Source organism: Hippocampus bargibanti, linkage group LG18, assembly GCF_051943395.1.
Source record: "Hippocampus bargibanti isolate YZ-2025 linkage group LG18, ASM5194339v1, whole genome shotgun sequence".
NCBI lineage: Eukaryota > Metazoa > Chordata > Actinopteri > Syngnathiformes > Syngnathidae > Hippocampus > Hippocampus bargibanti.
In genome coordinates, this window is record NC_142751.1 from 6,683,281 (window position 1) to 6,710,008 (window position 26,728).

Sequence of the window (26,728 nt, forward strand, 5' to 3'; positions counted from 1 at the left end):
ATATTTGGGCAAATTCTTTAGCCACCTATTTGCTTGAAATGTTTGAAAAGAGGTAGACAAAAATACAACAGTCAAGCACATTTTAATCTTGTGCAAATTACTTTTTTCCAGTTTGTGATTGGTTAGAATTCATTCCAGGGTTGCAGGACTAAGCCTCTTGTCCAATGTCCGTTGTAATGAGAAAGTGGTACACAAGTGGATGGATGTACAAGTATGCTTTCCCAGACCTTGACTGCAGCCTTTTTCGATTCTTGGTTGTTTCTGAGGCTTGTCAGGCTCTGAAAACCTTTATATTATTAAGGTGATTGATGCGTTCCCCTCTTTCTTGTGTTAGAAAAGCATTTCATTTGCCTAGGGAATCAGTGGGTTGCTGCATGAGGATAAATGTGTGTCAGTTTATGTCAATTTAATCATGTCAATTCTAATCATTTTCCTCATTTGAAAAGTGGGTGCATTGAAACAAAAGGTGCCCTCTTGATGAAAATATCCCAAAAAAGCCAGATATTTGTCTCACATTCATCTTTTGATCTGAAACAGCTCTGATTTTATGCTTAGTTATTACAGGCATTTACTTTCCTTTTAATGTCTAAAAAAAATGTAACTTTTCCAGAACAGGTTCTTTTGGATTTGATATGGTGCACAGAAATACGGGGTACAACAGATCAAAACAAATATGATATAAATCCAATTGTTTTGTGCACATTTCACAAAGGCTCGTCCATTTATCCAAAGTCCTGTCATATATGATGCTTATTTAGTTATGGCTAGGTTAGATAGGCTCTGTTAGACCACAAGTGAGTCTCTCTCTCTCTCTCTCTCTCTCTCTCTCTCTCTCTCTCTCTCTCTCTCTCTCTCTCTCTCTCTCTCTCTCTCTCTCTCTCTCTCTCTCTCTCTCTCTCTCTCTCTCTCTCTCTCTCTCTCTCTCTCTCTCTCTCTCTCTCTCTCTCTCTCTCTCTCTCTCTCTCTCTCTCTCTCTCTCACACACACACACACACACACACACACACGCACGCACGCGCGCGCGCACACGCACAAACACACACACCGATGCTTAATATCTTGATTTTTAAAATGCTTTTATATACTGAGACCCTGCAAATGACCATAAAAGAAGAAAAAAACAAACACTTGCAAGCCTCACTGCTCTTAAATTGTGTGGTGCGCTCAGGTGAACCAACACAGCACACTACACAAAAAGATGTCCACCAGCAATATTCTGTATTACCAAAACTAACCCGCGAAGGGCAAAATGGGCAGTCAGACTGCCAAATAATGCAACAAAATTGAACCGTTTCTGCAGATATCATAATCAGAGATGAAGAGTACTTGTATGCTAAATGACATTTCTTCACACAAGAACATCTTGGGACACTAATTAGTGAGGCAGTCATTTTATGAGTGTGTGTGATTTATGAGTGTGATTTTATGAGTGCTTCAATGTATGACCAGTGAGAACAAATCATATGGTTGTCCATGGGTAACTCAGAGTACTAATATGACATTGAATAAAATCTCAAACATAGGGAGCACTAACTGAATGCAAATAATACAAAAACCTTGAATCGCCCATGCTCCAATTCATGAGTTTTCAAGTGACAAGCCATCGCTTGGTCTTCTTTTTTTTTTTTTTTTTTGCCTTGCGCTGAGAGCAAACAATGTATATAGCAGAACTTCATCAATGACCACTAAGATATTGTGGTTTTGAACATGTAACTCCCAATAGCATCTAAATGCACATGTGACAGCTGTGGACGTTGAAGTGAGGTAAATGTTTCGTTGCCCACCTAGATGATACGGTAAAAGAGGAACAGAAAGTAACCAAGTGCCCATATTTCCTCCCCCACTCAGAGGGCACTCAACTCCTGTGTCAGCCTCTCCTTCTCCCGCTGCAGCTCCACAATGCTCTGCTTATTCTGCTCCAGACGATCCTCAAGCCACTGCAGTAGCGGTCCGCTCACCGCTGACATCTGGCTGCACAGGTTCTTGGTGAAGACAGATCCGTTGTGGATCTTGGTGACCGGGTCCAGGTGGGCCAAGCTGTGGATCTTGCGGTATGTATCCTGCTCCTCCTGACATAGAATCCGAGGAAGCTCCACAGCTGACTCCAGGCACAATTTACCAATAGCCTGGCGGGGGATTACGTGGATTGGGATTTCCACACGCTCGTAATCGGAACCCTTTTGGACCTGGGCCGACTGGAAGCAGGTGTAAAGGACGCGGCCCGTCTTTGTGTTTTTGTCCTCGATGAAGCATGAGAAGATGAGGCCCACGAAACCCTGATCCAGCATTTGGTACATGGCCTGAGTCCGGACGTCAACGTGCGAAGGCCACACGGTGATGTGCGGATGAGAGTGGTACCAGCCCACAACCCGCATCGGTCTGCCCGTCGTGTCAGCCAACCTCTCGGCCTCTGTGGAAGCTGCAGACAGCTGCTCTGGGGAGATCTCCACACGGTCTTTTCTCTTGTCCGAGCGACGGAGGATGATGACGGAGTGGATGTGGACGATTCGGGTGACTTCTACCTCTCCAATACACAGACCCATCACTTCTTCTTTCTCCGTGCTCAAAGCGTGATTCATACACACCAGAAATGCATCAGACTCCAGATGAACTGCACTGATCGCCATTCTCTTTCTTTATTCAATTCGTTTTTAAACGAAAAGACGTTGAAAGCATCAGCAGAAAACCGTTCGGTATTTACTTCCGTGTTTTCTTGCGCTTGAGTTAAAACGGTCCGAGTTGGTGCAACGTTCAGTAAATGATTCCGACACAAAGAAAGTAACAATATTTCCGCACATATTGAGTTTGGACAATCGTACGGAAAACATAGAAAATACTCCGCACTCATTGTATCATAACATACTGGGGGAGATTTCGAGTGTTTCGTTTTTTTCCGCCAAGTCCCGAGACATGACCTCAGTGGGGAAGAACAATCAAATTCCGCACAAAAAAAAATCTGGACCCGGAATGAAATCCTACAACTCTGGACTGTGAGACATAAGTACCAATTGGTCTTAAATAGAATGAACACAGCAACAATTCAATTACATGTTCCCCCTCGTCAAACTTAAGACACTACCACAGTGCTTGTCAGCACCTGTGGAATACAGCATTGGAATAAATATTATGGCAAGCGCTAGGACCCTGGACGTTATTTAAGCAACTGACCAATGGCAACTCCGCTGAAATGGAGCGGAAACAAATTGGATATTTATGTCAAAATTGTTTACGCAGTAAAATATTAATTGCGCCTGTTGATTCGCTAGATACACACGAAAAACATACAACCATATTATTATTAATATAATTAATTATAATACACATTTCATGGGAAAACATCTCAGCTCAATCTGGAGTGACACTCTCAAATATGTGGGATTGTTGAATGATCTTTAAGGTGAATGTGAACTAAATTTATTTCAGATCGTATTTATTGTTATCCGGACAGCAATTGTCTTCATGAATAGCTTGCTACTAAACAACAGAGGGATATAAGTGTCGAATTTCCGAGGTGTCACTGAATGCAACATAAACGTCAACCTCCACCCTCGGAAAACCGAGCTTCCTCCATAATTCTCAAATCCACTTGTTAGTACGTCTTTCAGTAAACACTTAAAAGCGACTTCTGTGCATCTCGGTCGCTCTGAGTACGGAATTTCCCTCTCAATAAGGACCGTAGGAGCGATGCGACGTCTTGGGGGTGGAGGAAGAGGAGACAAACTGGACAGAGAGCAGCACCCACCTGCGAGGGAGATCTGAGTTTGTTCCGATAACGTCAAAGGTATGAACACGCGACGCAGCGTCTTTGCAGCGACTCACACGCCCTCACAGCGTTGACCGAGAGGCTGCAAACTGGAGCGTTTCCGTGTTACTTGGGGCTTCGAGCATTAGTGGAAGGCAAGCGGCGGGCGATGAGTCATAACCCGGCAGGCGCAGGGCTGCTTGAGGCTCAGTTGTGGAGTGTAACAGCGGCTATGCACCGTCTCAAAGACAGTGTTTTTCTTATTTATCTACGTTAAGTCGCTACGCAAAGAACCGTTGTTCTAAAAACAACAGAGATGGCAAATGTGTGTCTTGACAGGACTATGGACCTTCGAGCATGGTTTTTGTCTTTGCAGTTCAGTTTGGTTTTTCAGAAATTCAACAAATGATACAATACATTTAAAAATGTTACATGGAAATCATTTTTTGTCCAACCTCTGCTGAATGGCATGAGATTGTGAATTGTGGATCAACAGTTGGGGCTTGAGGCTTTCTGGTTTTAACAAAAATGGTCTGCAAAGCAAGACTTGGAACAAACACTTCGGGAGCATTTCGTTGTTTTAAATAGGATTCTCTGCCATGAAAAACATAAGTAGCTGTGCTTGATTCGAAATCCAAGGTGTGGCAATAGTTTTTTATATCTGCAACATTGAACTGATTTAACCTTTACCTCCTCACCTGGGTGTTTTGTGCTGCAGTGCATTGTAGGAGATAATCAATGTAAAATCACTACTGTTCACATGGTTTGTTTTTGCTAATTTCTAGCTTGCATCCAATTAATTCTGCAAAACAGTGTAGTGAATAAAGCTCATTCATTTTTCATGGCCAAAATTGTTTCTTCTATGTTGTCCTCTATGGTGGACATATGAAGACATCACACGAATAATTCCCAAGTAACTGTTTGAAAAATGGTCATCTTAAAACACTTTTTTTCTTGTTCTGAAAGTGGAAATGTGATTCGGCTGCTATTAAGTGCAGGTCTACTTTTTGAGATGGACGGCTCTTGCCCACCCGTCCCAAAAAAATTACTTGTATGTGCCTTTTAATTACTGCACCAGGGGAACTCATCAATGACACCAATCTGAATTTATTAACTGTGTTAGTTTACCTTATAGGAAATTTAGCCCATTGGCTTCTCTTTTCTTCCCAATTTGTTGCATCTACTTGTTGCATTTTTTTTAACTCGCCTGGAAGAATTGTTGGGATCCATAATTCTTTGGTGGTATGCTAAAACAGAACGCATGTCCATGTATGGAGCTCATATCCATAAAATAAACCATAAAGGACACACAACTCGACAGCCAGCCAGCAATACAGGAAGCACAGCTATTATTGGATTGGATTGGATTTGCCTTTATTAGTCTCACAGTGGAGAAATTTACATTTCACAGCAGCAAAGTGATGAAAGGAATGAAAGTAGAAAAACAAAATACATGAGCTGCTGGAAAGGCAGCCACTCTCGGGGCGCCGTCTTGAAGTCAAAAGAACAAAAAAAACTAAATAACAAATAATATGACAGCATAGAGACAATATGACAAAACAAAGACACGGAGAGACATTCATTCTTCAGGACTTGCTGTATAATTATATTATATATAATTATACAGTATTATTATTAGTATTATAATTATATTGTTCCTCAATCCGTTTTTCCTCGCCATCGTCTTGATCTAAACTCATACAATTATCAATAAGTAGATGACATTGGATTTTGAAAAAAAAGCTCGGCAAAAAGAACGGGAAATAAATAAATCTGGACATGAATTTGAGGGGAGTGAAAATACTTGCAGATCAATATTGGGGCTTTCACTGATGCTTGGAAGTACATTTTCTTCCCCACCAGCTGCCACTTTTTATCTTCAGTCATAAAGCACCATGATTACGACTTCTCGTGGAGGGGCACCTCTTATGAAGTGGTACCGTTTTAATGACTAAGGCAGCATGTTGATCTATAGAACGCTCTTATCTGTGGGTATCGTGCTGGAGATACAAGCTGTTTGTCTCCAACGTTAAGCAGGGCGTTGTTCAAGTAACGGGCCTAAATCACAATGGCAGCCCTTTTTTGGGGATAGTTTTACCTCTTTATTGTTCCATTCGATCGCCATACCGCATCTGGTGGTCAACCATTTGTAATGTGGGTTTGATTCCTTTCGGTATCTTTAAGTGTATTTTTGCAAGTCAAACTCAATTAAAATTATTGTCAAAGCGCTAATTGTGTGTATATATATATATATATATATATATATATATATATATATATATAGACTCCCTGATCCACACAACCAGGATCTACAGCAGTGACATCGGGCTGGTGGTGGTAGTCGGATGGTGACTACGAGGGGCAAGGTAATCCACACTGAAGGAACAATAGCAGACATCTAAAACAGCTACAAGTACCTCGGTATATCACAGGCCAATGGCAACCTCGAACTAGCAACAAGGAAAGCGGCTACGACCAAATACCTCCAGCAGGTGAGGCAAGTCCTAAGAAGCCAGCTCAATGGCAAGAACAAAACCCAGGCAATAAACAGCTATGCCTGCCAGTGATCAGATACCCTGCAGGAATAATAAGGTGGCCAAAGGAAGAGATTCAGACCACGGATGTTAAGACCCGAAAACTCCTCACCATGCATGGAGGGTTCCATCCCAAGTCCAGCACCCTGAGACTGTACACAAGCCGTAAGGAAGGAGGCCGGGGACTAGTGAGTGTGAGAGCCACTGTCCAGGATGAAACATCCAAGCTCAATGAATACATCAAAGATAATGCTCCAAGGGATGATGTACTCAGAGCATGTCTCAGACAATGGGTAACAGGGGATGAGGTGCGAAGAGGGACAATCATGGGAGGAAAAGCCCCTACACAGGATGTACCACCAAACCATAACTGAAGTGGCTGATCTTAAGAAGTCCTATCAGTGGCTAGAGAGGGCTGGCCTAAAGGACAGCACAGAGGCATTCATCCTAGCTGCTCAAGAGCAGGCCCTGAACACCAGAGCCATAGAGGCACGGATATACCACACCAGGCAAGACCCAATGTGTAGATTGTGCAAAGAGGCACCTGAGACAATCCAACACATAACTGCAGGGTGTGAGATGCTGGCAGGGAAAGCCTACATGGAGCGCCATAACCAGGTGGCTGGCATAGTCTACCGAAACATCTGTGCGGAGTATGGACTGGAAACCCCAAGGTCAAAATGGGAAACACCTCCCAAGGTGGTGGAGAATGACCGAGCAAAGATCCTGTGGGACATCCTGATACAGACTGACAAGATGGTAATGGCCAACCAACCAGATATTGTGGTCATAGATAAAGGGGAAAGGAAAGCCGTTGTCGTGGATGTAGCGGTCCCAAGTGATGGAAACATCAGAAAGAAGGAACGTGAGAAAATCGAGAAATACCAAGGGCTCAGAGAGGAGCTGGAGAGAGCCTGGAAGGTAAAGGTGACAGTCGTGCCTGTGGCGGTCGGAGCACTCGGGGCAATGACCCCCAAACTCGGCGAGTGGTTGCAACAGATCCCGGGAACCACATCGGATATCTCTCTCCAGAAAAGAGCAGTGGTGGGAACAGCACGGATACTGCGCAGAACCGTCAAGCTTCCTGGCCTCTGGTAGAGGACCCGAGCTAAAAATGGGGGACAGATACCACCCATGGGGGGGGGGGGGGATTTTATATATACACACACACACACACACACACACACACACACACCGGTATATATTGCATATAGTGTACATTGTGTATATAGTGCATGTGAAAGCTTTCATGTCAAGCTTTAAAAAAATGTTGAGATGCAGGTGTAAATGATGTGTATGTGTAAAAAAAGCGTGTGGAGTAATGTAAAAAAACAGTCACCAAGATGAGACAGAAAGAAGATGAAAAAAGGCTCGTTGCCTGGTGACAGAGACAGAATGACTGAAAGGACAGAAGGTGAAGAAGGCATCCAAAATAAGTAGGTGGAGAAGTGTGGAGTTGTTTTACAAGTGCAGAGAGTTCCTGGTCACGATGCAGCCGCACTCACTCCGACTGCACTTAAAACTCTAAAAGGAGGTAGACAGCAAATATGCTGTTTGTCTTGAGCTGTGGTCACGGGCAAATCACAGAAGTTACTGCTGGTTGGAAACTGTCACCATTTAAATGAACATATTCACGTGGACAAGCATGCATTTTCTATGGGTATTCTGAACTCATAACTTATAATAATAATAATACATTCCAGTTTAAGCGCTTTTCAAATCTTACCGGTAAATGTTGAGCAGTGTGACTATTACATACCCTTTTTTATTTGTTTTTTTTTTTGTGGTATGAATATATCAGTTGTCACGATTCCCATTACACTACAAAACAACACAAACACTGACTCACGTGATGGTGTTCATTTACTTCCAAAAATGCAACAACCAAAATGAATTTAATACTCCACAAAAGACAACATCTCCAAAAGACATCTCCAAATGACTGTTCCGCGTATTCATATTGGGTACATTTTCTTTACGTGGTCTCATCTTGGAATTTGAATTAGATTTGTTTTTGTTTTTTTAATGTTATTTTTGTCTATGTCTTTGCAAATGCAAAGTGCTGGGAAAAGACCCACTGCCAGTGTGCATTCACACACACTGCGGGTTACTCATTTACCCGCTGAAATTCTTCACAGTTACGCTGCCCATACGGCACATGCATCAGCTATATCTTCTCAGGTGCTTCTCAGGTGTATCTGCATTGCTAATTAGATTGATGAGATTATGTCAATTGTTTCAGATGGTCAAATAAAATTCATACTGCGAATATAGCTAAACACTCACAATGCTGATTCATGAGTTCACATGATTGATGACTAACATCTTTCAGAGGTTTCTGATTTACACAAGGAACAACATGCATGTATTCCGGAGGCTCTTGCCCAAAACACAGTCCTAGTGATTACACTAAGGCCCCCCAAAAACATTTAATCACGTGCAGATAAAGTTTGGAGCTCTGCATTTGTCATAAGAAAGGTGTTCATCTTTTGTCCACACAGGGTAAAGTTGATCATCCGATGACGTCCGATCAGCCTCTGTGTGTTCAGTTTCGTCTCTTTGACTGTGTGAGGGTGACTGGGCATGCTAGAAAATGGATGGATCTTGGTTCTGACACCCTATTTCAGTTTCTTCCAAGAACACCTTAAGGGAAACAAGGTGGCGACCAGTTCAGCATGAAGTCTATTTTCTGCCCAATGACAGCTGGGATTGGCCCCGGCAATTCCCCATATGACCCTGTTCAGGATAGGCTTGTATTGAAAATGGATGGAAGGTATGGAAATTGCCCTGTGTGCACATTAGCACAATAAAATGAGAAGGTCCTGAAAATAAAAAGCCAATGTCCAAACTTCAAATGCAGCGGTTTCATTATATAATCCCTTTTTCCTCATAATTTTGATCTGCAATATCCAACATATTGACATTTCAGCAAAATGTAACGGCTCAACTCTCAACTGTCATGATCCAAAAAATATCCACCGTGAAATAAACAGAAGTCAGAAGCCCCAAATCAACAAAAACAGACACAAAATTTGATAAACACCGTCAAGATGAGAAAAATGCGATGTGTGGAATTAAATAAAAGGAACATGACTCGAAACAGCCCTGATTTTGGGTCGTAAAGTCTAAAAGAAGCCACCCAGGGTGATCATTGTTCCCCGTCATGCACACAATCCACAGGAGGCCGGAGATTCATACATCTTTAACACTGTTGATGCATCATCACTTCTTTGGTCCTTTTTTCACAACATCTTTTAGATGCTTTCGCTGGAAGATGTCTTGATAGTATCTGCATTGTGCGTGTAATTTTTAGGTCAGGAGGCAAGAAACTCAATTAAATCTGGTGGCACGAGAAGAAACTCAGATCGTACAGGCCTACACACTAAGGTGATGTGAATGTTGCACTTGGCATGATAAATGGAAAAGATTGTGCCTTTTAACAAGCTACGTTTTACGTCTTTAACCATTTTCCAGACATTGCAATAAAGTGTCAACCGTCAGGCTGCTTGTTATTATGAAGAGACCTGTGGTCTTCTTTAAGAGTGAGGACATTTTTATCGCTCTTCGATCATCACTCAATAATATGTTTAGGGCAGCATATATTTCACCCACTATCTAATTCCATCAGCGTTAACCATCCCTCTTGGTCCGCTGACTTCATTTTGGACGGACAAGAACATGATGATCAGCAAGTGCACCTCACTGATCTCCATTGTGCAGGCCGGACTTGACATTGGGTTCGTTGAGTTGCTTATGTGGGGCAAGTGTTGCCTGTCGTCAACAAGAGGTCCTGATGATTCAGCTGGTAATAATGTTTCAAAATTAGGATTGCAATCTTTTCTAACTCCTTCCATTGTCTGATTGGAATGTATGCATAAAGTTCATCTGTCTCCTGAAAATGTTGTGGTGCAAGATTTAGTCGGATTGCTTGAGAAGCAATGTCTTAAGGTCTGTGTATCTTAATGGCAAAAACGGGCACTGGTTATATAAGTGCATTGTGGCCAGTCTGCTGATCTAGCAAGATAGCTAGCATGCTAGCAGCCATGCATTATAGAAAATTGCAAATCCCTTGGTGAGTACCTTGAATGGATGATAGCTTCTGAAAGAATATCTTTCATAAACCCCCAAATGTTTTGCAATATTGTGTTAATTGGTGCAGCAGAGTCACCATATAGACCTACTAAAAAATGTTTAAAACCAAAACACCAGTAAGAGAGCATGTGACCAAAGTTGTAGTACTTTTTATTTTGCGCCTTTGTTGTCCTTGTTTTTGTTTTTACACAATGAGAGTCAATTATTTGTGTACTTTACAAATTGTGCTGTCGTGTATCATTAACCTTTGTAGTGGAAGACGGTTGGTTACCTTCAAGTTTCCCCTACATAGAACCCTGCATAGCATTAGCACCATTCTCATACGGCCGCCAAAAAAGGACAGCACCAATTACTTTTGGATGGCCAGTGAACCATAATCTGATATTTGGTGTGTGTGTGCGTGTTTGTGGGTGCACGCGTGCATACTTGTCATCTTTTCACCTTCCTGTGATCTTATTTCCATTTAAAATGTGCATCTGTGGTCAGTCCCATACAAGGCCTTTTCCATTCGACTGGAAATTGTGACTTACGTCCTGTCGTTAGAAAATGTTTGGTTGATGTTCAAATCTTAGCATGGTTAGCATGTCGTTGTGAGCCTTATTGATCTTTTCATATTCCACCAATGGGAGGTGAGGGATTGCAACGGCTTCCTTACTATAGTTAGCTACAGTTTACCGCACCTGTTTCCCTGAATTGCTAGGTTCAAACTTTGTCCCTCAAAAGGAGAGAACTTTTAGTATGAAAATGTGGTGTGTGCAGGTGTTCTTTGTATCTTTAATATTTGCCCCAGTGGCTTTTTGATGTCCATAGCATGTATCATTCTTCAACATATCATGCGGAACAAAACGATACGGGGAACTATCCATTAGTTTGCATGATGTCATTATTGCTTATGTGGCCACGTGGCAGAGTGATACTATACTATATTTCATATAGTATAGTGTCACCCTGCCAGGGGTGTCAAACTCATTTTTTGCCACGGGCCACATTGTAATTACAGTTTCCTCTTGAGGGCCGTTATGAATTTGGGGAAACCACTAGAAAGGTTCATTTCCCCCACATGTTACATCCAGTATTTCTCAAATCTGAAGTCAAGAATAATGAATGTTATTGTGATTAGCACACAGCAATTTGAAAATTTGGTCCAGACTTAAGTAAACATCGTGGCAATTGAAATGTCTGATTTGCTTTCGCTGGCCGAATAAAATGGTGTAATGGGCCGGATTTGGCCCCTGGGCCTCGGCTTTAACACCTCTGCTTTTTACTATATACCGACTCAAAAATGTAATTCCTTCGTATTATAAATGAAAAGGTACAATTCAGATAATTGGAGTGAATTTGTTATTTCAGATGTGTATATGAAACAGTTTGCCCTTCACATGAGTAAGTAAACAAAAAAGTTCGTGGACCACTGGTCAAAACAAGAACACCCCGATCGGTTATCATGTATTTACCTTCACGTCCATCTACCCTTTTACATTCGGTGTGACCGCTTGGGAGATTGGAACCAAGATAAACAATGTAATTGCATTATTGATCTTAAGTTAACAGATGTCGATGTGCATGACCCTCTAAGATCTCCAGCGTAGAACGGAGAGTACCAAGCACTATTCTGACCGACCCGTAATAACCGGAACAACATGCATGTTTAGTAAATTTAATTAGGTCGATAAACTGCTTTATTCCCTTGGAAATATCATCCAACTAATTCTGAATTGTAATACATGGGAGAATGAGCAATCTGGACACACATATTATTATGGACTAATGTTTATTTGTTGCTGTTATTTGAGAAATATGTGAGTCGACTTGCATAACGAAGGCATAATGTATTTCCTCCTTTCAAGTGTTATCGTGCGCAGTCACATTTCAGGTCTTTTTTTATTTCCTGCTTTGCTACTTCACCTGCATAACCTGAGGCTCCTCATTGCTGCACTTGCTTCAAATCATTATGTGCACCAGAGTGTCTGTGGGTCCACGACTAGAGCTAGTTTACCATATGCTAGCCCCACCCTCTAATTACACAGCACAGCAGTGGTAGAGTTAGACAGAAAAAAGAAACAAAAGCAAAGGAGGAAGAAAGGAAGAAGGAGGAAGCTGAAAGAGAAACATTCAGACGACTCAAACTCAGTAGGTAAAACAAACCTAAAAAACAAGCTAATAAAATGGTGAGCTAGCAGGATGACACACATCAAGGGTAAACATGTCGACAAAATAAGTTGTCCATCAAGGCGACTCGGTAGAGAAGTTTATATTACTCAGGTTATGGTTTAGTCACTGCAGTTGCTCGCTATCCTTCGCCTGTTGAAAAGTAGTATATGTCCCATTAGTATTTTTCTTCTCAATTCAGCTGGTTGGTGGCACCCCTTTATCTGCTCATTTATGAGCAATTTAACTACCACGACAGCTACAGCAAGTTGGTTGGTCGCCTGAACCAAGTTATCCATCCTTCCCTGAAGCCTAGCAGCCAGTCAGCTGATCAGATAACTTGGTGGTGTTGCTTGTGGTCGGGGGTGGGAGTGTCTGTTAAAGTTCCTCGTCCTCGTCTGCCTCCAGCTGAATGGTAGGCAAACAGTTAGCTGGTGTGTGTGTCGATGTGAGGCTGCTGGTCAGCTGCTCCCTGACGCCTCCTTTCCCCCTCCAGGACCCGACACCGTTGAATCAGCTGAGTACCAACTGAGCGGTAAGTCAAGCCTCGAAGCCACAGAGATGGATGCATGTGACAGGCCACTCGATAAACGCAGGGGGAAGGGTGGTTGTCGAAAAGGAGTCGGAAAGACATCAGATACAACTTGGTTGTTTGTGCAGGGAAATGTAAGTGTGTGTGCGCGTGTGTGTGTTTGTGTTTATGTGCACCCATGGAATCTGATCACACCCTTTTCTTTGAAAACTGCTGATAGGCTGTTTGCCTTTTTTGTACAAAACATGTATGGACCAGACCTCTGGGGCTGGTGATGAACGTTGTATCCAGCTCCACCTCGTGATCAAGTGATGTGGAGCGTAGAATGTCCTGGAAAACGCTTTCTGTTTTCTTTAAGTGTCCATTTTGCATCACTGTGAAGGCTCAGCTCGCATTATTGTTAACACATTGTGTCGGTTTGTTACATCTCACTCTAAAATATGTGGTGTGCTCTTTGTATGTCTTTCAATTTACACCAGTGTATTTATTCTTGAACACTTGTTCAAACTAGTCAGATCCCAGACAAAATGATCCCTTAAAAAGGCATAAAACCAAATGGTATGCGACCGAGATGAATAACGCACAGTACTTCCTCTCTCTTGTTCCGACACGAGGTCACTCAAGTATCAGAAACACCTTTTACATTTAATGCATTGCCCTTCCCACACCACTGACAGAATCAAATCACTGTAAACAGATTGGACAGAATCATAAACTGTCCTCTTGGAGGGAAAATTCATGCATCATAATCAGCATTCTGTAACAAGTAGCATGCCTGAAATGATTTTGTTCCCTAACATCAACAATAATAATAATAATAATAATAATAATAATAATACATGTCATTTATAATCTCCTTTCAAAACTCTCAAGGTCACGTTGCAGTCACAGGATAACAATGTGTAACATACAATACATTATTATTATTATTATTTGTTATTTATTTATTTATTTTTACTTTATGTTACTTCTGGGTTGAGTGAACGCTGGCGCGTGTGGCTGCCGCTGCTCAACCGCAGAAAAAATATCCTGTGAAAGTAAAGTGTCCTTGACAGTTTTTAAAGACCCTTTATAAATAAAATGTATTATTATATTATGTATAGAGGTGTATATACACACACACACACATTCGACACACACATACACACAGATATATATATCTATAGCTAAAATATCTATCGATCGATGGATAGATGGATCAATCGATTGATGGATCGATCAATAGACGGATTGATAAATACACAGATCGATAGACTGTTATACAGAACGATCAATCAACGGATCCATTGACGGATAGATACTGTAAACAGATAGATAAGGGACATGGATCGATAGACGGATAGACAGATATAGATATGTATGTGTGTGTACGTATATACACACACATCTCCCCATTACCCTGCACAAGTGGCGTGCTCTCCATATCTAGTTGATGTTTATACGACTACCAGAGCATACCACAAAACACCAAAGCATGCATTATTGATTTAGTTGATATAATCACCATTTCCCCTGCGGCAAAGGGGTACTTGCACAATATTTGTTTGGTGAACGGGGAGAAAATATCAAATAAATGCTGTCATTACAACTTGTGATGGTTTTTGGCCAAACAAAAGAAGGAGGAAGCAAATAAAACAATGCTGTTGGATATTGACCAGAAGAGTTATTGTTCGTCTGCAATGTGTTTTTTTTTCTAAGTGGATTGATGATGTTTGGAGTCTCATTACTTGTTAGCTATTATGGTTATGCCCAGCAGTTAGTCTCAGTAAAGGTCATTATATCCAGTCCAACACTGCTAAACTGTTGTTGTTACATTGTGTCTATGAGAAATCTGTGTGTTTCCACAGAATTTATTTAGTTTTTCGCCACTAGAAAGACAAATATTAAGGAATTCCAAAAACACTACCTCAAAAAGAAAATGATGCAACCTATGGATTCCTTTGGCATTGCGCACAGTGTCTTGACGGAATTGTTTCAAGGTGACTGGCAGGATGGTTCAATGTAAAGCAGTCAGTCCGAACAGTCACCTGTGCAGAAAGTAGTACAAGAATGCTTTGAAACAGGTTTGACTGAAAAACACATCTGCAGCATATTGTGTCTTTTAAAGCTTGTAAATGTTAGAAAAGTCAATAGCTGCCGGATTGACTGGAGGCCTGAGTGTGTTAGTGAGTAATTCCTGTTCGGCACGGGTGGGTAATTAGCCTGATATCAACCCTGAGTCTTCCATGCCGACAAACGTAAAGATGCTCAGATTACTCTAATGGCTCGAGAAGATAATTGTCACGTATCCTTCTGTTTGTTGTGGATTCAGACTATCGACCCTTTGGAAGGATGTTTGGGCAGCTCCAATATCAAATTGGCGGCGATATTCAACACATTGCATCATTTTGGTCCAACTTCGGAATGTCTGCGGTGTACCACAAGAATAAGCGAGCAAACATGTTACTTCAAAAATACTTTGAATTTTTCACTTATACAAGTCATCTCACATCTGCATCAGCTATTTATGTCACCCAGCTTAACATCGACTTCAATAGCTGATTTATCATACATCAAGTTGGCCTTTGCTAATGCTAATGATATAGAAGAGCAAAATGAATATTTGTCAACGTGTCTATGGTGTCGCCGATCGACCACCACATAAATATTTAAAATGTTAATGACTTAATTTCATAGACATTGATTAAAACCTGAACACGGAATTTTATCGAGATTAAGAGAATTAGATGCTTTGTCGGAAAGGTAATAATGTAATAATAATAATACATTTCATTTATAAGCGCCTTTCAAAACTCTCAAGGACATTTAATGATTATATTTGCACACTGAAAAATGCCCCCCCCCCAAGTCATTTAAATTTCTATTGAAACTTTTTAAAATGCAATTTGTTGATCATCAATTTCAACCAATTTTGAGGTTGCTCTTCCTGGAACGCCATTATACACGTTGACCTTTCACATCCAGCTGTGGCAGCTGTCTGTGGTGTTTGTTGGTTTGTGTCCTGCTGTGGGATTAAGAAGGGATTGAAGGAACTGGTTGAGACTTGCAACTCTGTCATAAAATATGCAATTGCTATCTGCACAATGGGCACAAGTCTTTGGAACAATATTATGCCACAACCACGGTCTGGACTTGAACCCTCAACTTGGTTCCTTGTTCATTTAAACCTTTGATCTAGTCGAGACATTCAGGGTGTAGTACAGTGAAGGATTGCATGGCAAAGATGGTTAAATGTGTCACCAACTGTGAGGCCGGGCAGAATATTCACACAAATGACACAATGCGTCAAGCCTTCCCTATGTCAATTCCACTATCTCCTTGAACCGACATAACTTTCCCAAAACGCATTGATGACTGATTCTTTTGTTGAAAACAGTCTGGAAGTGTGAAGAAAGCCTTCTGCTCTCGACGCTACAGATTGCTGAAGCAGAAGGACTCAGCAGGCTCTGACATCATGAATGCCTCGGTGCCTGGTTAAGTGGCGCTAAAATATGCCAACGTTTAAAATGGCTGTGGAACCCCAGAAGAGGCCTGGGCGAAATAATTAAGGGCCAGTCTTCATTCCTTTTAGCAATTATTGATGATTTGGAAAGAGATGAGTTTTAGTGCCTTTGGCATAGACCTTACTCGGCGCAGGAACACAATTAAACAGGTGTCTGCTTTGTTTAACATGATCTGGACTGTCGAGGGCACTTAGTGGAGGTTTCTCCGACAAATATCAGCTGTCCTTTTCCTGTGCAATCAATCACTATTCACCAATTAGAAAACAAATGTGGCTGTACCTGTCTATGTCTTTGACACCGAACTGGCTCGTGGATATGTAATGTCATCATACTAAGGTGGAAAATGCAGTTTTCTCATCCGATCCATTCAGCTTGGGGGGCAAAGGTGGAAGACATGCAAGACTGGTCATTTGTCAATCAAATGTAAACTGTCAATGAAACATTGCCTGATGGGCAATACAAGTGGCAGACCAATTAAGCATTTTTTTGTGTTTCGTTGTGTGTCAGTTGTATGTGGATTTTCGCTGTTTGTGAGTCGGCCTGGTCTCTATATTCCTCAAATAGTGGGAGTCAACTGTAAATATATTTTTTTCATTTTAATCTGTAAAATAAGTCAAGATGATTCCAGAATGATTGAGTTGAATGAGAGCAACATTGCACCTTAGAGTTTCAACCCAACTTTTTTTTTCCGACTGTCAACAATATGTCACATGTCAAACTCAAAGCCTTGTGTGAGATCTGGCCTGTCGCATCATTTTAATTTTATTCATGTTTTTAGACACAAAAACATAATGTAGCTAATCTATTTCTTCTTTTCAACGGGACAGTAAGTCTGCACCAAAAATATAGTTTTGGGCTTTACGCGAGCTCCTTGCTACATGCCGTATTTGCTCACCATTTTAGCATTAACATTTCTTATTGTTTCCTGTCTCCCCTATTGTGCTTGATTCTTCATACATTTTTAATCTCTCTCTGGTGCTTTAAGGTTTTGTTCTTCCTTGTATTGAGAGAGACGGTTAGCATGCTCTTGGGACTACTTTTTCCTAATATGAGCTCTGTGTAACAAATCTCACAGCATTGTTTCTGATAGTCTGTAAATATTGTATTTTGGTTATGATGTGGGAGATGGTGTGTATGTAGGCGTGCTTCATTGCATGATGTTGGAAAGGGCATATTCAACACGCCATCACATCACATTATTGCTTGCTATCTGCTTGTACTGTGTTTCTTTTATTTGCAAAGTAGTATTAGTAAGAAAATATTTGTATGTGGAAGCTTTAATCATACTGTATGCTTTCACGACTGCTGATTCTGTCAATTTGACATCTGCACTGAGATGGGAAAAATGTCTTTGTAATTGTTTTTTATGTATATTTTGAAACCATTATCTATCACAAATGACGTTCACATGCTGTCAAGTGCTTTAAAATATTAACGGCGGCATGTGACTGCACAACCTCCATTCTTCTGTAGGCGTCGTAATAAGCAGCGTTGACGCATGTATTAAGCGTTTCTCAATGTTTAAAACCTGCTACTTGTTGATTGGTGAAATCTTTGGTATTGGTGATTGGTATTGTCTTTACAAACGAATCTTTGGCACGATTGATCATTCCATCAATTACTTGTGTAACTGACCATCACCGCTATTTCGCATACACACACACACCCAAATTGCCTTCAATTAAATGTCTTCCAAAACAAAAGCTTTGAGGCCATCAACAGAAAAAAAGAATGTGCCCAAATACTCTACATTCCTCTTCAATCTAATGGTTATCCGAGAGATCAGTCATGACTTCCTTTTGGCTTTGGCTCATACAGTACAAACGAGGACCATGTGATTTGACTTTGAAGACAATTTGGTCTCTTTTCTGTTGCAATACTTTACATCATATGACATTGTTCATTTATTTGGATTTCACTTTTCCACTAATATGTGTTGTTTTCAAATGACACAGTGCCTCTGCAAAGTATACAACACACTTTACTGTTTCCCTTTTTAAGTTATGGTATTGTATTTTCTGCACTGCAAGGCGTGCCTAAATGCATTCAATTGTCTGAAAGGCCAACAATGTGCCTAATAATCTGATATACAGCTCAGTATGTTGATTTCTTGGACTTAGTCTTTTAGATGTTCTGTAAAGCGCCTAGTAATAGCTGTAGCGGTTGTGAAAGCTCAATATGAATACAACTGTATTGTATTGTATTCCTTTTAGTGTAGTGTCATCTGATGAATACATAACACTGGCACAGCCACGATTGTCGCCTATATGTGCCTTATACTGTAGCGCACACCACATATGAAAACAGTTTTAAATGAGGCCATTCAATGACACTCTCACTTATATTCCAAACCACCTTATAAAGCGGTAAATATGGTAGACTTTTTCCCCAAAAATTGTCTGTGTCCACAACTTCTTTTTCCAAACTGATAACATTATGTTTTCACTTTCAATTTTACATTCAACATCTAATAATGACAGTGTGTTTTTTTTTTTTTGTTGTTTACAAGAATAAACAAGCGGCCCCATAATAATCAAGTGTTTAGCACAACTCACAGCTGAAAGGTTTGCACAACATCGGGCCATCCAGACGATCAGATCAGTTTCAAGTGTATTTCATGCTATTTTAATGTGAATTTATTTGCACTGTTTTTATCAGAATTTTGCAGTATTTTTCATTTCTCTTCAAGTTGAGCATCAAGAGGTGTTGTTTTCAAAATGGTCGGTGGGAAGGAATGTATTCAATTTTGCAATCAAGTTGCAATGGCAACAAAATGTGCAAAAGGGGGAAACACGGTGGATACTATCCGGACGCACCGTAAACCTGTTTAAAACCAACATGGTCAAAAATGATCTGGACGTTAATATCAGTGGCATGTCAACCCCTGGCCTTCAGTAGTGCTACGTCTGAATCAATCCCCAGTTCCGAGTATGGCGTGATTTACTACACGTCCACTAGAGGGTGGCGTTGGCCATGAAATAACTTGTGACTTAAACTTAAGAAATACTGTCAAACTGTTCTAATTTTTACTATGAATGTGTGGATTAATGATAATCTCATAAAATTGAAACATTCTTTGCTATTTTTGCTAGCTTCGGCACTGTCCAACCTTTATTAATGATGTCCATCTATTCTTGAAAAGCCCGTATTGAAAATGGCTTTAACAGTATATCTGCAACCAAATCCATTTCTTCTTTTTCAGCTCTTTTGGGTTGACTATGTTTGGCTAGTGACTAGCCACCCATGTGACTAGCCAATCATAGTTAGTGAAAACACAGATGTTTCCAGCGCGCTCCAGCAGGCCTTGGGTTGCCAACTCAAACTCTGATTGGTTAAAGCAACATTTTCATCGACATTGATTTGTATGTTCAGTGCCCGCAGAACTGATTGTGAAAGCGTATAGGTAGATTTCTGACCCTGGTAACAAATGATGGCTGAAATGTGATTGGTTAAATGCTTAAATATGAAAACAAGCAGTGCAATAGGAGAAAAGCAATGAAAGGAAGCTGAAAGACATTTTGGAATTATTTAATAAAAATTAGTGGACAAAATTTAATTAACATTAGTCTGTGATTCAGATATTTTTAGGCCAGCAGAGAAGGCCTTGCAGGTCCTGACGGCCTACCACTGGTTAACTTCTGTGTCTATTTTGTACAGGGTTCTATTGGTCGTGATCACTATGACTGATGGGGATTATGACTACCTGATAAAGCTCCTTGCCCTGGGAGACTCTGGTGTGGGGAAGACAACATTCCTGTACAGATACACAGACAACAAGTTCAACCCCAAGTTCATCACCACAGTCGGCATTGACTTCAGGGAAAAAAGAGTGGTAAGACAGCCTCAATCCAAAGCATGTTTCTTGTCTCTGCCATTAATTTTAATGGGTTACAGTACTATCAGCAAATTGTGTGATTCCGATTTATGTCCACATCAGATGCAGCAGTACCCTTTGCGGTACCACCCTTCTTGACCAGTGAAAGCAAACTAATATATGTACACTCATGCCTTCCCCTTCTAGCTCACTTGACCTTTTGGCAAAATTAACTTTTCGTTTTGGGAAATCAATAAATCGGCAACTGCAAGTAGTTTAATTTCCCCCAGTAACAATGCCAGGCATTTCCCCTTTGTCGCGAATATGCCATCCACAGAGCAGCCAGCTCTTGGTATTCATCAGTTCATTACCCAGCTGCAGTGTTTTTACTTATGATGATGAAATGTTTGCTGTCACATTTCTGTATTCAGGAAGTTTAATGGATATTACATGGGGGAGAGGTCAGCTGATGGATGTGTGGGGGTGTTTGTTATCTCTGTTTTGGCATCATGTGACTGTTCTAATTTGGAAATGGGGAATACCCACATGGGAATGTTGCTCATTCCCAGCTGTCTGAACTCCCAGGAGTGACTTGTTGGGATGCTTTAGATCTGATGCGTGGATCAACCCAATATTTAGTACAACATAATAATTAGGGCAAATAAAATATTGCTTCATGCGCGCACTTTTTCTGTATGTTTATATGTCTTTGTATCATATATGTTAAAATCCCCACTGTAGAAGGATAAATCCAAAGTTTTATTTAGTATGTTTTATTTATTTATTTTTATTCTAATATGTTTTTACGCTGGACATCACAAATCACCACCAATAAAACCAGGCAAAACAATGTATCTGTAATGTTTTCTGCCTTTCTGCTTTGATACAGACCAAAGACCCGAATGATCAATGCGCGACTACTACTACATAGCCACCCATTCATCTAAAGCAGGGGCCGGGAACCTTTTTGACTAAGAGAGCCATAAAAGTAAAATATTTAGACATATATTTCAGTGAGAGCCACACACACAAACACGCACGCACGCGCGGCCACTTTTCGACAAAATGTCAGAATGTGTTATTTAAATTAACTTTGTGATAGTACTCACCATTAACATGAATGGTTTTCCGTTTCTCGTGATTGGTAAAAAAAATCCAGCCAAACGATCGGAATGAAAGTGAACCTGCCCGGTCATACACGAAGTTATTGCTCACTAGCCTGCATACTGCTCATTAGCTTCCACATTTGCTTTCTACTGTCTCTCACAGAAGTATATTAATGCTAACGTTAGCATGGGGCTTGTCAAAGTGCCACTGACATTCCACTGTTTCTCTCCACAAAGGCGAATCCTCTGGTTTATTCAACCTAAAGTTTACGATACTCGTCATTTTTTTTTTTACTCATCGGGCTTATTTGAAAGGGGCGTTTACCTGTTTCGACATGAACGGCCAGTATCATCCAATCAAAATTGCGCTTTCCGGCAACCGAAGTCAGTATCATCCAATCAAAAGTGCGCTTTCCGCCAACTGCAGCCCAAACAGAAAATGTACAGCGAAAAAGCGAGAATATGTATTTAGTTTTATCGACGAGCCAGATGCAATCATCAAAAGAGGCATGTATGACTCACGAGCCATAGGTTCCCGACCCCTGATCTTAAGTGCTCTTTCTCCTCAGGTGTACACAGCTTCCAACCCCAATGGAATGACAGCAGGAAAAACCTTCAAGGTTCATCTCCAGCTCTGGGACACAGCTGGACAGGAACGGTGGGCTTGTTTTCTGTTTATTTTCTGATTTTACAGGGGATATGTCATAATCCAAGCTTGATTTGCTCATATTTCCCACCCCCCCAATAAAAAACAAAAATGTTGGTATTTGCCAAGATTGAAAGACATTTTTAATTATATAGGAGCAACGAAGCATCGGCTTTGCCCTGCCTTGTCTACCAATGTTTATTTGGTGATAAAGGACAGGAAAATTAATCCAAAAAACTTGCAGCGATGTAGACTAGATTTCCAAGCACATCGTGTTCTGTATATCGTTTGCTTGCACACGTCGTCTATCATTGATGACCACTGCGCATAATGTATGCCCATGATCGTCACTCTGTAAAAGGCTTTGATCTCTTCCGGTGCTGTTTCCAAGGATAGATGACTCACTTGAGGATGACTCAGTCACGTATCTCACTTTGTAATTATATTTTCTCGAGCCTTCGGTGAAAAAGACAAACAGATAAACTACACCTACGTACATTTGCCATTTATTGCCCTGGCTGCGCATTTGTAGGGAGATTGTTTACATTTCATATCTGCTAGTTGGAAATAATTTTTGTCTTGACTTGACTGGAGTTACGAGCAGTGGACGGTGCCAGATTTGATCCCGGGCCTTGACTTGGACATCTATGCTGTATGGTTTGAAAAAGTAAACCATGATGGAAATTTTAAAAGGCCTGTTGTCAGACAGTTAAATAAATAAATACCGGTATATAAAAGAAACCCTGGTTTGAACTTGTGCTCCAGGTTCCGCAGCCTGACGACAGCATTCTTCAGAGACGCCATGGGCTTCCTGCTAATGTTTGATCTCACAAGCCAGCAAAGCTTCCTCAATGTCAGAAACTGGATGAGTATGTTACATTTTTGAGAAAATGCATTGCCTCTGTGTAAAATCCCAACTGCTGGCACCATTGTTTGCTGGATCATCAAACAAAATAAGAGCTCAATCACTTTCTTTGTGTTCCCTTTCAGGCCAGCTTCAGGCCAACGCTTATTGTGAGAACCCCGATATAGTCCTTGTTGGTAACAAGGCAGACCTGGCAGACCAGCGTGAGGTTCAAGAAAAACAAGCAAAAGAGCTGGCAGATAAGTACGGGTACGTCCATAGTGATGTGATGCTTGCTTTCTCTCTCACTTGCTTTCACTCTCTCTCTCTCTCTCTCTTTCTCTCTCTCTCTCTCTGTCTCTCTCTCTCTGTCTCTCTCTCTCTCGGGCTCACTCGCTGTCTCTCTCTAGGCACCGCTAAGTCTCATGGTTATCACATGTGCCTCCTGACGCTTGGGGTTTTGTCTCGTGCCTTGTTGTCTGTACTGTGCATTTTGGCAGACAAAAAGAGCATTAAGTGCCATTTCTAAATATTTAAGAGATGAGAAAACAAAATGGCTTCGACTGGCTGAAATATCAAGAATTCTATGAGCATCCTGAGCAAAAACCATGCCTGCAATATTGAAGTCTAGGACAGATTATTATTTTCATATTTTAGTCTAATTTACGGCCATTAACTCCACAAAAAAAATCCTAATTTAGTTCTTCCCCTCTAAGTGAGTCATGCATGTGCACATTTCTCATCCAAACTTCCACATGCCTGTTTTTTAAATGTGGAACCAGGGATTCCAATATTGTAGCAATACTTTACTTTTTAACTGCAAACAGAGAGTTGAAATGGGGAGCAATGTCACACTTAAGCAGGAGGCGTCAAAAGACTATCGTATTTTCTGGTGTATAAGGCGCACCACCAATGAATGGTGTATTTTCAAACCTTTTCCATATACAACTAACATCCGACTTACGACCGAGTTCCGTTCCGACCAAACGGCCGTAAGTCAATATGGTCGTAAGTCGAAATCCATTCAAAATGTTGACTAGAGACTCTGAGGCTAAATGACTCGAAAACTCCCTCCTGTGGTGCCATCACACGGTCGATTGCGGTGCGAGAGTGAGATGCAGGCTGGCTGGCCAAAATTGTCGTACGCGTTGACGGCCTGCTAACGCGTTGCGGTGCCAGGCGTAGAATTACGGCCGTGGTCGTAAGTTCGGACTTTAAGACGGACCTTCAATGAATGAAAAATGTATTACATAAATATATGTTTTCCAAATATAAGGCACACCACATTATAAGGCTATACAGTAGAGGGTGGAGTTTTGTTTTATATTTGCCAGCATGCACTGTGCACGGCTTCTTCTAAGGGGGGAAAATGGAGTCTGTGACTGCTGGCAGTAGTTGCCAGACCTGCTGTGGCTCAGTATTGGATTGGATTGGATGTACAGTACCTTTATTCGTCTCGCAGCAAAGTTATTAAAGGAAGAGGAAAGGAAGGAAAAAAAGTAGAAAAACAAAATACAGGACCTGTGTATAAGGCGCAGGGTCATCCTTTGAAGAAAATCAAGGCTTTTGGGTGCGCCTTATACACCGGAAAATACTACGATAAGTAAAATGATGTCTCACAGTTCTGGTGTCACTTGTTGTGTCAGTTGTGAAGGCCAATCCATCAAGTAATGGGTTTGTTACCACACAACTTTGAGCTTTAATCACTATGCCTCTCCCGGATTTTTTTTTTGTCTTTCTAACCACCCCTCCCTCCCCAGTATCCCGTATTTCGAGACGAGCGCTGCGACCGGGGTGGAGGTGGAAAAGTCTGTGATCACACTGCTGGACCTGGTCATGAAGAGGATGGAGCAGTGCGTGGACAAACCACCTTCAGAGCCTTCTAACGGCACGGAGAGTGCGAGGCTGTCCGCCGCACAGCCCGAGGAGAAGAAATGTGCATGCTAGAGTATGAGGGTTCTTTGTTACTGAGTGCACTCTCTCCTCTCTGTCATCATTGCTTGCATGCTTCTTTGGTGTCATCTTGATCAGCTCCTTTCCGGCTCAGCCTAAACTATTATTTAGCTTCCTTATCTTTCTCACCTCTGAATTCTGTTACCAAAATGCCTCAATAGGACTGAGCCACCCGAGATCGCCCTTAGGGTTTTTTTCTCAGTACTGCAGTCAAATCACCTCAGTATCAGTTTTTTGTGGCAAAACGCTGGTGAGTCACGGTCGGAGACCTTTTTTTTCACCACCGACTATTCTGGCCCTTATTGCTGCTGCTGCTGCTGCTTCTTCTTTGTGGTTTGATGTTAATTTGTCTCATGTTTTCACCACTTTCTAACAGGGGATAAGCGTCTTCCTGTGTCAGTTGCCTTTCAAGCTAGTTTTAATTGGAATACTGTTCAATCGACAGGCCCATTAAATTAACATATTTTTTGGGTCAAATTGAGTGGCTTTGGATCCCAGTAGTTATTAAAACATTTCACTGTTTTGTATTTGTTAGACGGCCTGTTGATAATATCCAGGATTTGATCTGCTTGACTCACACTTGAAATGTCTTGAAATTAAAATTGATGCTCTATACACTGTGTTATGCAAAAGTCGGAGGCCTGCACAAGTTTAACTGTTTTAATCTGACTTTTTTTTCCAAAAATACTACAACAAATAAAAATGAAAAGAGAGCAACACTTAAACTTATATGAGGTGCATTACAACTTTTTTGAGGGTATAGACAAGGGTATGGATATACTGTATACAGTCATTATTGTTTGTGTGTGTGTGTGCTAAAAGTGTTCCCTTTTACGTTTAAAGAGGGAAAGTGAACTTTAATGAAGAATATATAATGGAGATCGATATATAGTGAACTACGGTGGCCTAAGATTGTGCTTGTATACTTACATGCAGGTTATATACAGTTTGATAAATTGTCAAATGAACAGCTCGTTTCTCTGTTTTTTTTATCGTACTAGGAGTAAAAAAAAAACATTGTTCTTGAAATAACATAAAAACAAATAAACGTAAGTGCATAGGTGCTGATTACCGGAAAGTCAACATTCTGCCTTGTGCTCAGGACAACTCACATTTTTTTTTCCAAAACAACAACGAAGATTTCGCTTGTTTGTCCTCTTTTTTTTTTTTTTTCCTTGGTTGCTTATCAGTCAATAGCAACCAATGGAAAATGTAGACTATTAGTTCCATCCTGACACCTTCCATAAGTTAATTGTATCTCCCAACCTCTGTCCAACTTTCAATCTCGACATTGTTTTTGTGCAAGTCAACCGCCTACCTAATAGCATAACACCTCTATTTGCCTTACATGATGGAAAATGTGTGTGGAAGAAACCTTCTTGCTTGCTATCTATTTATTTCTTCCCCCAATGACGCATTTTTTGGGTGTTCAAATGTAAACGTGTGCTGAAAGTTTTTTTCTTTTTTTTCTTCTTTTTTTGCTGCAGAACATGACTTCTATGGCCCTTCTTGGAAAGACAATACAAATTGAATACATGTTTTTTTTGGTGGCGTATGCAATGAATCTGTTCAAAATGTTCATGTGACCTTAAGCTTTGGCTTCACTTTGTCACCTTTAATCTGCCATCGTGCCAAATCCAAATGCATTTTTGAAACCTCGGATAAAAAAAATGCTTTCACGTTCTGTTAATGCTTTGTGCGTATGCGTGCCAACATCTGATGACAAGTGCCATATAAGATTCACAAAATGTGGAAAGATCCTCACTTTAATCAGCAGTAGGGATTCTGAAGGATTCGGGATCCTAATATCTGCC

The 26,728-nt window shown here is 40.9% G+C and overlaps 2 protein-coding genes across 7 annotated transcripts in view; one reads left to right on the forward strand and one right to left on the reverse strand.

The window, feature by feature from the left end:
- Positions 1–63: 63 nt before the first annotated feature.
- Positions 64–2,778, reverse strand: brcc3 (BRCA1/BRCA2-containing complex, subunit 3). Its single transcript, XM_089020280.1, has one exon. It carries the CDS (start codon positions 2,625–2,627, stop codon positions 1,845–1,847), a length of 783 nt encoding a protein of 260 aa, XP_088876406.1. The 5' UTR covers positions 2,628–2,778; the 3' UTR covers positions 64–1,844.
- Positions 2,779–3,535: 757 nt separating this feature from the next.
- Positions 3,536–26,728, forward strand: part of rab27b (RAB27B, member RAS oncogene family) — a 24,087-nt gene continuing 894 nt past the window's right edge. The window contains exons 1-7 of one of the 6 annotated variants that reach the window (XM_089020285.1): positions 3,536–3,781; positions 20,209–20,383; positions 22,041–22,129; positions 22,883–22,986; positions 23,108–23,231; positions 24,722–24,909; positions 26,402–26,728. The exon at positions 26,402–26,728 is cut by the window's right edge and continues 894 nt beyond it. In XM_089020285.1, coding sequence (XP_088876411.1) covers positions 20,231–20,383; positions 22,041–22,129; positions 22,883–22,986; positions 23,108–23,231; positions 24,722–24,908 — 657 coding nt within the window. In that variant the 5' untranslated portion in view covers positions 3,536–3,781; positions 20,209–20,230 and the 3' untranslated portion in view covers position 24,909; positions 26,402–26,728. Of the gene's footprint in view, positions 3,782–12,421; positions 12,499–12,582; positions 13,052–20,208; positions 20,384–22,040; positions 22,130–22,882; positions 22,987–23,107; positions 23,232–24,721 lie in introns of those variants that run through there. The other 5 variants (XM_089020283.1, XM_089020282.1, XM_089020286.1 and 2 more) reach the window with 5 other exon arrangements.

What these genes read in the sequence shown, in the direction of transcription:
- brcc3 (XM_089020280.1), bottom strand. Translation starts at nt 2,627, where the DNA reads ATGGCGATCAGTGCAGTTCATCTGGAGTCTGATGCATTTCTGGTGTGT.